The sequence below is a fragment of the Scomber japonicus genome, chromosome 13, assembly GCF_027409825.1.
Source record: "Scomber japonicus isolate fScoJap1 chromosome 13, fScoJap1.pri, whole genome shotgun sequence".
NCBI lineage: Eukaryota > Metazoa > Chordata > Actinopteri > Scombriformes > Scombridae > Scomber > Scomber japonicus.
Window position 1 is genome coordinate 26,234,030 of NC_070590.1, and position 11,319 is coordinate 26,245,348.

Genomic DNA, 11,319 nt, shown 5'->3' on the forward strand with positions numbered 1-11,319 from the left:
GATTATCGACTTTTTCTGCAGAGCTTAAGTTATCGTCTACAGCTCCTTTAACATGATTACACTTCACTGATGTGTGTTCAACACCAGTGAAATACTACGGTTACTACAGTTGGCAAATCCTTCATTACAAATAAATGTCCTGCAAATTAGATTGTACTCAAGTATTACCAGAGAAACACACTGTCAGATAAATATAATAGTAGAAATAACACAAGTAGCATTATGTTTTTTGCATTGCACTGTAATTATAGACTAGGAACGAGGAGCTGACTTCCAACACCTTCCCCTATGTGAAACTCATGAAGTATCTCAAGACTTTAAAGCCCCTGAAAACTGGGCTCCAAACCTTAAAGGTACCCTATGAAGATTTCTTGTAAACATACAAAAGTTCTGTTTATATTCAGCATTTTTTAATCCAAAACACATTTTAAGTAACTTTAAAGCCTAAGAACAAATTGCACATATTTTCTTCCTCATAAAACATTTGCAGATACTTCACTGCCATTGTAGAAGCATTGCTACACTTGTTAGCATGTTACTGCCACTAGCTGCTGATTAGTGGACTAGTGTGAAATTACTGGTAATGTGATTAGCGGTGTGTATTGTGTCTCCACTGCAGTATTATTATTATTATTATTATTATTATTATTAGGACCATGATAGGACCCACCGGACTCTGGTGGTAACGAAATCATTCTGTGATTAGTGACAGTTTTGATCGTTGCATAATCGTTGTGCGACAGTTTTGACCATGACATCACCGTGACGACGTACCAAAAGCATAACAATACCCAGCAGCACTGAGTCAACCTCATACATACCCTGAGGCAGGGACTCCTTTATCCTTCAGGAGCGGTTCTTAGCCAATGGTCACGGCCCCATAAAATGACCCCAAAGTTCCTACAGTAGAAACAGCCCTCAAACAAAGATAATGGGGACTGACTTGTGAAAACATTATTCCATGGTGCTACTGGTGGTAGAAAAACAACTCTGCAGGATACCTTTAAGTATTTCTATCTAACATTAAATATTGATGAATAAATAAGCAACAACCACAGTTTAAAATAATATTATATGTAATGTATTATTCATTAAGAGTTTAACACACTGAGTTAAACTCTGCTAATCTTCTACTATAAATTATGCATACTGCATACTCTGTCTACTTTGGCAGAATATAATGTGCTCCTGTGGTACCACATCACTCATAATAAAATGCTGATTCAGGGCCAATAACAAATACAATTAAACAGAGAATCCTCCTTCAGTTCTTGTCTGTTGTTTATCTTTTATCTCATAAATAAATTGTTCTTTTTATTAACAGCAGAACCAGAGTAGACTGTTTATACTGTGGAACAAGTTCACATGACAGATTGAAATACGATGTTAGAGCATTGAAGAATGAAGTGTTGGAAAAAACAGACCAAAGAGTAAAAGACACATTAATTTACCCTGAAAGTATGAAGCAATAGAAACTGACTCACTCACTATGAACCTACATTAATCTTCAGATAAGACAGTCCACCTCACCTGGCTGTTCTGAAAGTGTCAGCCTCACACCCACAGCTGAGCAGACACTCAGACATTACTAAGCAACAAGTAATGTGTGGAGATAAGGCTGAGTTTCAGTGCTCAGACCTGAACTTTGCACCCTGTGATGGTTTCAGAGCCACAGGTGGAGTCCTACTGCTCACCTGTGGTTTCAGGAAATGAAGCCATGATCCATTCCACACACCTCTGGGTCACACAGTAAGTTTATTTAACTGGAGATGCTGTTACTTCTGAGGAATACTTAGGTAAGATATTTTGATCCACTGAAATGATTCTTATAAAAGTTGTGTGTTTCGATATCAAAGCCTGCACGGTTTGGAAAAGCTAATAAAGTGAGGTTACATGTACCATTGTAAAAACAGCAGTGACGAAGCAACAAAAACACAAGAGAAAAATGGCGTAACAGAGACGTAACTTTTTATTTTGTGTTGATAAATGATGGAACGATCAGTTACATTTCTTTTGTGTGAGTATATAAATGTAAAACGTTGTAGATCTAATTTCAAACATAATTTCAAACAAAAAAGAAAAATAACCTCTTAGAATTTTGGTCTAGAAACGTAAAGAACTCTCTCTCCAATCAATTTCCAATCAAAATTTACATTTTTATGCTCTGTCTTTCATCAAAAAAATCATTCATTGTGTTATTGTCATTTATTTGTGGCTTAAATAATTTGTGTTAAGAAGGTATTTTTGTACCTGCAAGATCACCCATAATGACGTGTGTGTCACTTATACTGACATTACAGCCAAAATCATACATCAACTGATTCCTCTTCCTCCTTTGAAATTGAGAAGTTAATCTAAATGAAGATATAAGCTTACAAAGGAGTCTGTTTTAGATAGCTTACAGGACATTTCTCACAGCTGTCATTACTTCATCTTTCAGGAAACAACACTATAGTCTGACTGTTTCCTGAAAAAATGGCTGATCTCTTCCGCATCTGTTTATTACTGTGTGCAACTGGAGGTCAGTATTTATTTATTTTATTAATAACAACGTAATCTTGCAAATTGGATATTAACTGTATCTGGTTTTCAGCAATTTGGTCCAAATTGTTTCTGAATTGTAGCTGAATGTGTACACAATTTTTATGAAAATTACATGGAAGTCTATATAATATATTACCATTGTGAAGCTTTAATAACATTATAATTGTAAATGGTGAATGAAATGTTAATGATCCCTCTAAAGACTTTAAATAAAGTAAATGGATCAACTGAAGCAACAAGCTACAAGGGACTGTGAAGACCACATGACAGCTGACTTTTTGCCTTTGGACTTTTCTGTTGACATTCTGTTAAGTAATATGACACCTGAATAGATTTTTAAATGGAATATTAAATTACAAATCAAGCCAGTACCACGAGGCAATGCTCCTCATCATCATCCTCTTCTTCATTTGAACTACAACAGCATGTCCAACAGGTTTTTGTACTTTTACTGTCATTAATTGTAACCGTTTCCTTGGTGCTGTCTTCAAGGAAAAAGCTGAACCAAAAAAAAACACTTGCTACCTCAATCAGTCACCCTCATCAAAATGTAAACAGGCTTGCTCATTCCATACACCAGTGACTGAATAAATGAGAGCAACCTTTGGCACAAACGTCCTTTTCCTTACTCTTCTAGATTCTAACAATAGCAACAAATTATCCAGGACAACATTCATGAGCTGTGCCTCAACTTTAATGCTTTAATGCTAACATGTGAAGGATCAGTCCAGATGAATGCTCTGTTTGAGTTTCACTCTTGTCAAAAAGCAACTAGTGTCCTTTGTAAAGTTTACATACCTTGAGCAAACTCAAACATGTCTGGAGCTCTGATTTAAACAAAGATTGTTGCTGTCCTTCTTATTGCCCTGAGTCAAGTAGTGAAAGTTCAGCCAGAGTTAACTTTGACTTTTATTTTATTTATTATGTTGTGGCTTCACTTTTGCAGTGATGTGAAAATCTGAAATGTGCTACTTATTACACCAAAATCTAATGTAGCCTACTAAAAGTCAGCAATGTAATGCAATGTATATGATCAATGGTATATGTATGCATAATGTATACTGTATGTAGTGTATAACGTCTAAGAATGTTGAAAACTCAGAAAATAACTTAAAAAATAAAATTAAAAAATCACAAAACCAAACAATTATTCCAACAATGAAATACAGATTATGTCACCCAGTTTCATTATTTTTTCGCTCTATTCCACCACTTAAGGCATTAATAATCATGAGCTGAACTTTTTAAAGCAATTATTACTCTATATATTGTGAGAAATCTAATATACACAATACATAATACTCTCTCGTAAACCATTACAGCATGACACATTCTATAGGCCATATATAGGTTACTGTATATGTATTTTTTTTCTCCCAGTCATTCAAACCTTGGTATCCCTGTCTATAGGATTATGTTTAAGGAATATGTTCCAGCTGGAGCCTCTGAATGTCTCAGTGCTACAAGGTTCTGCTGCCCAATTCAACGCCACTGTGGAGGGAAAGTGGGATTTCATGACGTGGACCATTGGAGGTCTTCTGGTCCTCACTGTCCCTGAAACCAAGAACGAGACATCATCAGGACAGTTTTCTGCCACACACAGCTCTGATGGGGACTCCAGCCTTGTGGAGTTCAAAATCTGGAACACCACCCGCAACCAGACAGGGGATGTTATCTGCGCTGTGCAGGGGCCATATGGATCAAAAACTGCAACTCTTAAAGTACAAGGTGGGGTCATTAACATCCATCAGACTATATATGTTGGTAAATAACTTTGGCAATTTTGAGACATTTTTTTCATTCACATTGCTAACCTCACTGTAGATGCACAAGCACAGAAAAGGAGGTTCTCTCCAGTGGTTCAGTGATGCTGAGCTGTATCTATGTTTCATAACCTAGACACCATCCTAATATTTGTGCTTATTACATAGACAGCTCAATAATTCAGCATTTACATGTTAAAAAAATCTCTCTGTGTAGTTTTATGGGAGGTGTAATGACTGGGCTGTGCTCTGGAGGGCAGCAGTGAGCTCCATTCATGTGCCTGCTCAGCAGCCTCTGGGAAGAACACCAGATGACAATGAGACTGAGATTGAGACTGAGCTCTCTGTGGTGACATTTTGCTCAACAGCAGGGATGTAATATTTTTTTAAAAGATGACTTAAAAAAGATTTAAAGGTACAAAAACATTTAAAAAATATTCACTTTGATAGCTGCTACAACTTTGACACCACTCCTATTTTAAACAGCGTTTGCAGATACACATATGATCACACACACTTGCTTGTGTGCCATCCACTCCTCGTAGCATGATGCTAGATGGACAGTTAGAGCTCATTATCTCCACATCACCTTCAAAGGAGAGCTGTGTCACATTGAGAAGCTATGTTCATTTCAGTCACCCATACTGAAACAAGCTGTGGAAGCAAGAGGGCAAACACTTTATGGAGCTCTCTTTGAATGTGGCTGTGTGGAAAACTTCCAGCTTTTGCGTGTGTTCTGATTGTTAGAGTACAACAACTTTTTGATCAAGGAGAAAGGGAGTAACTGTGCTGTAATTGCCTCTATAAAGGTGAGAGTGCTTTCCTGGGAGGGTGAGGGCAGCCTAATAAAACTTTTAGAGGCTGTATCACAGAACTGGAAACAAAATAAAACAAATGCAACAGGGAAAGAAATTGGGGAAAAAAACTTTTCCAGCTATTTTATTATTATAAAAGCAGCCACAGAAATGATTATATATCAGCCCACAAAGGTCTGATAATTATCACTAATGTGTTTTTTAAAGAGTGTGAGGTGACTGAAAAACCTCTAAATTACTGCATATGCTGTGTGGGAAGGAATATTTGAAAAACAAGTCTAAAAACAATTTTATGAATATGTGTCCTAACTCCAAATCTAACATTGCTTCTTCTCTCTGGGTTTTATTGTACATTCAATGAGTCAAAAGACTAATTTTCATCCATATGCCACAAGCAAAACATTCTCAGAACAATAAAAGAACACAATATCATATAGTATAATGAGACAATACTATATAATACTATACAATAAAACAAACCATACCATATGTCAGTGTGTGAATGTGTTATACACCTCATAAAAGCGCATTATAAATAAAATGTATTATTATCATTATCATTATTATTATTAGACCTCGAGCAGCCTCCTCCTCATTTAAATAGTATCAAAAATCAATCATCAGAGACATGATCATTGATATGTAAATGTCTTGTTGGACTCAGCGTCTTGTGGTGTCATGAATATGTAATATATGGCTGCAGTGATGCGTATTGTTTTGCAAACACTAGCGTGTAAATGTCGCTGTAGTGGGAAATGTTTTGACATGAGATCAGAAATAGAGAAATGTTGCTGCTATGGCCTGAGAGAAACTCTTTGACACTAATGTTGTTACACCTCAACAATACTGAGAAAGATGTTGTTGTTTTCACCAAAAGGGACATTTTCCTGTGACAGCTCATCTCTGACAGGTATGGCTGGATTGGACATTAGAAATACCCACTTCATTCCCAATAAGTACTTGTCTCTGTGAGGCAGTTATACAATGAACCAGCCTCAGACAACAATACTCTGTGCATGTCTGCTTCCCTCCATATACATAATTGATTATTAAAGCATTGGATCTTTATCTCATGCTGCTGATTAGGACCTCCATCATTACAGACATATTGCCCATGCATGTAGAAAAACTTGAAGTCAAAGCTAATAAATCCACTTAATAGACCTGCCAGTTGAGTACACTGATTGCTTTGCTGTGAGGATGGGATGGGATGTTAATGAGGGACGCTGACAGTGAACAAACACTGTTTAACAGCAAGTGAAAGAAGGTTTCATATGATAAAAATACAAGTTTTATGAGATTGAACCATTGGTTTACTTAACATTGTACCATACAATTAATAACATCTAAAAATACATTACCATTAGCCATGCATGCTGCACAGTCATATGTAGCTTTGCATTTTTCACTTTTCATGGAGTACTGTGATAGTTCAGCACTTCATGAACTTCACTCGGTACTGATGTTACCCTTTTCTTTACTGATCAGCATCCAAGACATGATACATTTCACTCTAATCTTCTCTTCATGGGTTTTCAGTGCTGCTAACTTGTTAATGCTGTATAAAAGTACCTGTATAAAGTGTATGTGTTTGATACTTCAGAGTCTTTGAGAGCCCCCATCTTAGAGCAGATATAATCACATAATCATTTGCTATAAATAGTCAATTTGACATTTCTTTCTCTGAACTGTATTAAAGGATAAACCTTATGAAATATGTTAGTCTACATCAGCTAAGCCATTGGTTCATACTGAAGACATAAATATCTAAACCAGGTCACAAATGTATGTACTTTAATGTTTTCATTTAAAGGCTAAATGAACATCATAGTACTGTTTTTAGCCAAGGTTATTCAACAGGAGTATTTTCAGTGTAGATTTGGTGCTGTAGTGAGTATTTATGGTAGCAGGACAGTGTATGTGGGATTACCTACAATAATCATGTTAAAGGTAATGAATGATCATGTCACCCAGTGCAACCATGTGGATAATTGTTATGTTTTTGTTGCTGTTTTTGGACAACAATTTTATGACACAGAGGAATAATGCTTTATTTCATTTACCTTGAAAGTTGTAAGTCGGAGCTGGGAATGAAGTCACATCTTAGTTTGAAGTGTTCCAGTTCAAGAAGTCAGAAAACCAGTTCTAGCCAGGTTAACTATTAATAGCAATACCAATTTGCTGTATTTTGCACATACAAACATTGTAGCAACATGTCCACAGATAGAAGTTGGACAGTGCTGTGTGTAAGACTGATTTAATGAGACATAAATAAGACAAAACTGCTAATAAATAAGATATTACTACAACTTTAACACTGTGGATGCACAGGGCAGCTGAGGTCAGGGCTGGTGAAGTTAGTCAGACCTCCCAAATCAGACTTCAGCAGGTATTTCAGTTGAAATTTCCCACTGGGAACTCAGGAATTCCAACTTCTGAGTACAAATGGAATGCACCATAAGCTATAACAGGCTTTGATACACATAGAATGCGTGTTAGTGGATCAAATCATTGTTGGTTCTGGGCTTTTCATGGGATCAAAAACGCTGACTTAACCTCTCTTCTACCTCTGTTTCCCAGATATGGGAGATGTCAACATCACGGAAGGTAACGTGACAGTGGAACAGGGCCAGCAGGTAGAACTTCAGTGTGTAACAACTGCTTGGTTCCCTAAACCTACTGTCACATGGAACCAAAATGATCAACCTGTGGACAGCAGCCTGTACAACACCACCACCAGTGAGGAAATTGAGGGTTACTACAACTCCACCAGTGTCCTCAAGTTCCAGGCGACCAGCAACACCAAAGTGGAGTGTCTTGCAATTATCACAGCACTAAAATACCCACAATCCAGCACTGTCCACGTGGTGGTTGGTAAGAAGGTCTTCCACAACATTTTACTCTCTATGTAAAGTATATGGTGTGAGGCACATTACTGCTTGACGCGGGTGATTGTAGAATAATCTGATACAATCAAGTTTTAATTGAATAAAAAACCCATTCTACATGCGCTCCATGCCTGAGTGTAAGGTTTCAGACAGGAGGTGTACACATATAGATAATATACTGTGCTGTCTAACAGGAAGAAGAAAGTTCTGCATGTGTAATTCTAATTCTGGTGTACACATATAGATAATATACTGTACTGTCTAACAGGAAGAAGAAAGTTCTGCATGTGTAATTCTAATTCTTATGTGTATACATGGGGTTAAAAAGCATTCTTTAAGGTTTTTGGGTCTTCTGCTCTTTCCTCCTACAACAGTGCCCAAGCCTCCTGACTGGACTGTGCTGATAGCTGTGGTTTGTTCCATTGGAGGCTTTGCTCTGCTGGTTTTGCTCATCCTAGGAATCATTTTCTGCATCAAACACAGGAAAAAAAAACGTAAGACCCTCTTTATGTTAATTCTAAAAGAACTTACACAATACTGTATATCCAAAGTCACAAATATCAGAGTAGTACCCTTTGTCTGAGGGTGGGATATGCTGAAAAATAACAAATGCCAACAGATGCCAAGAAGCAGAAAACTCACTGCTTTCTTTCTTCATGATATACTTTTGCAAACTGAAACAGTGTTTGAGAGTTACAGAGTAGCTTAACTCACAGTTTTTATAACAGTAATGACTTTTTAGATTAATTTATAATCTGCCTTGAAGAAGGGAGTGAAAAAAACCTCCTTAGCAAACATTTATTCGTGTCACATTTATAATATTATATAAATATAATATAAGTGTTATATTACTGATGTACTAACCAATTAATTATCCTGCAATCCATTTCAGAAGCCAACTACCAAGATGAAATGAGGTAATACTCCATAAAAACTACAAATAATTTATACTTTTACTCTTATGCATGCTTGTACATACAGTAAACTGTTGTGCTGTTTTGTGGTTATGTGTAGCAGGAGAGTGAGGACACATAGTCAGTTAAGTGGTACCGGTCCAGATGGACAGAGACAGGGTCAAGTGAACTCAGGATATGTGAATGACAATCAAGTAACATCAACAAGTAAGATCAATGACACGTCTTTCAACAAAATCTTTCATCATTATTATTATCTACTTGTGACTTGTGACTCCAACCTCTTCTCTTCTGTCTCCTCTTTGTACACAGGTGTCCCTCCCAGTGAAATCGCTGACAGTGGCTTTTTTCAGACAAATGGATCCAATATGGAAGAGGTAGGATGTTGTTCAGAATGATAATCAGTAGAAAATGTTTGCATGCAGCAGTGTGCAGAGATCCTGTTAAGTCAGAACAATGGTGGGGAGGAAGCTAACAGCATAGATATGTCACAACAGTCTTCCTCTGTGCCTTTATTGGCAACATTGGTATAATTTCTGTTTTCTGCAGCTATGTGAGTGGCTCTGTGAGGATGTACTAGAGGCAGAGGTGCTTTGAATTAAATACTAAAGTCAGACAATGACAGTGCTGATGTTTAGCAGGTGTAATGTTTACCATGGTAACCATCTTTATTTAGTTTGCTATCAAAGTACTAAAGAAAAGTACACCTGAGGCTGATGGGAATGTCATCAGATTTAAAGATTTATTTGCACGTAAATCAAAGTAACAGACAAATTAAAATTTCAACCTGACGATGGCGCTAGATGAAAAGTCGGGAGATCACCAAAGGGATTACAAATCATCCTGAGGGGAGGAGGGAGGGGGGGAGGAGGGAGGGGGAGAGGGCATAAATGTGTCTCCAACATTTCTCTGCAATCAATCTAGTAATTATTGAGACATTTTACTCAATAAATTCAAACTTGGTGGTGAGAGGAAAAGTCAGAGGCTTACCAAAAATCACTGCAATTCATCATTTGGGATATCTGTAGTTCACCTTTAAACAGTGTCTCTGTTTGCATGCCAGTCATTTACCATGCACTATAATGGACAACCCCTGATGTATTGCCTGCACTGTCCCACAATGCTATGCATATACTGCCAAATTCCATAGTAAACCCCAGTAAATCAAGTTTCAAGAGAACATACAGTCGGCATACAGTATGCACCCTCACATAGTCAAACATGCTTAGTATAAATCAAATTGTCATCATTTATCTCAGCTGACATGCTTCTATATGCCTGAGAAGTGGTGACTGATATAAATCACTCAGCATGGCTCTTACAAATGAAACCATGTGAATTTCTTATCTTTTATTTTAAAGATGCTAATCATCTCATGTGTCGTTTATCATCCTGGGTTTGCAGAATCATCCAATAATGCTGAGAAGGATGCATTTATCAGTCACGCTACATGTGGACAATTTATCGCTTGATCTTTCAATGAATTTAAGTGATGAATAAACATGAGCAAATATATTAGTCAAGTCCATAATTAGAGCCTCATAACTGGGATAATAATTTTATCATGATTGTCATTGTCAGTTGAGCGCTGTAGTTACATGTATTTGTGTTTAACCCTCCTCCAGTGTTGGTTGCCCCCCTTATTTAAGGGTTCACAATCAAATTTTAACTGCTCTTATATTAGCACAAAAATTATAAATCATCACCAAATTTCATTAAACACTTTTTAGGTGTGAAACAATGTCTCAGACTAGTGGTTAACATGAGTAACTATCATTCACAAAGTAACTAAAATGAGAGCAAGGCACAAATAAAGCTTCATATATGGGCTCTGTGAGATGATATGATACATTGTTTAGTCTGGAAGGTGTAGATCTCATAAAGCATGAGAAAGAGATACAGACGGGGACAAATTAAAATAACAGGGAGGGAAAGGTTTGTAAAATATGAGTCTGTTTTAACTGTATATCTGATAATGTGAATATGCTTTTCCTTTAGATGCCTAATGGTAACAGTAATCATGCAGGAATCGACTACAATCATGCCAATCACACTTTGGAGCATCCAGGTGTCAAGAAACACAGACATGCTACTGTTGTGTAAGGACAGAGGACCAGAACGTCTACACAGGTTGACATTGAGTTTCAGGACAAACCTGCACAGAACCTGGAAGCCGGACTTTACTGCCATGTTTTCTGAACTTTGGAAAACAGTGGAAAGAAGGACTGAATCTGTTCAGACCAAACACTGATGTACTCAAGTAAAGTTGAGACTTTTGCTGAGGAGATCCTGCAGAACATGCAAATGCATTATTCACTGCCTGTATAAACTAGGGATGCTCGATATTGACTTTTCAGCCTGATATTCCCCAAATTTCCAATACCACCCGATACCG

At 37.1% G+C, this 11,319-nt stretch overlaps 1 protein-coding gene across 1 annotated transcript; it reads left to right on the forward strand.

Annotated features, from left to right (window-relative positions):
• Positions 1-3,971: 3,971 nt before the first annotated feature.
• On the forward strand, positions 3,972-11,027 carry igsf5a (immunoglobulin superfamily, member 5a). The gene is made up of 7 exons (XM_053331135.1): positions 3,972-4,272; positions 7,703-7,996; positions 8,385-8,504; positions 8,903-8,927; positions 9,028-9,131; positions 9,237-9,301; positions 10,923-11,027. Exons 1-7 carry the CDS (start codon positions 3,972-3,974, stop codon positions 11,025-11,027), a joined length of 1,014 nt encoding a protein of 337 aa, XP_053187110.1.
• Positions 11,028-11,319: the final 292 nt, after the last annotated feature.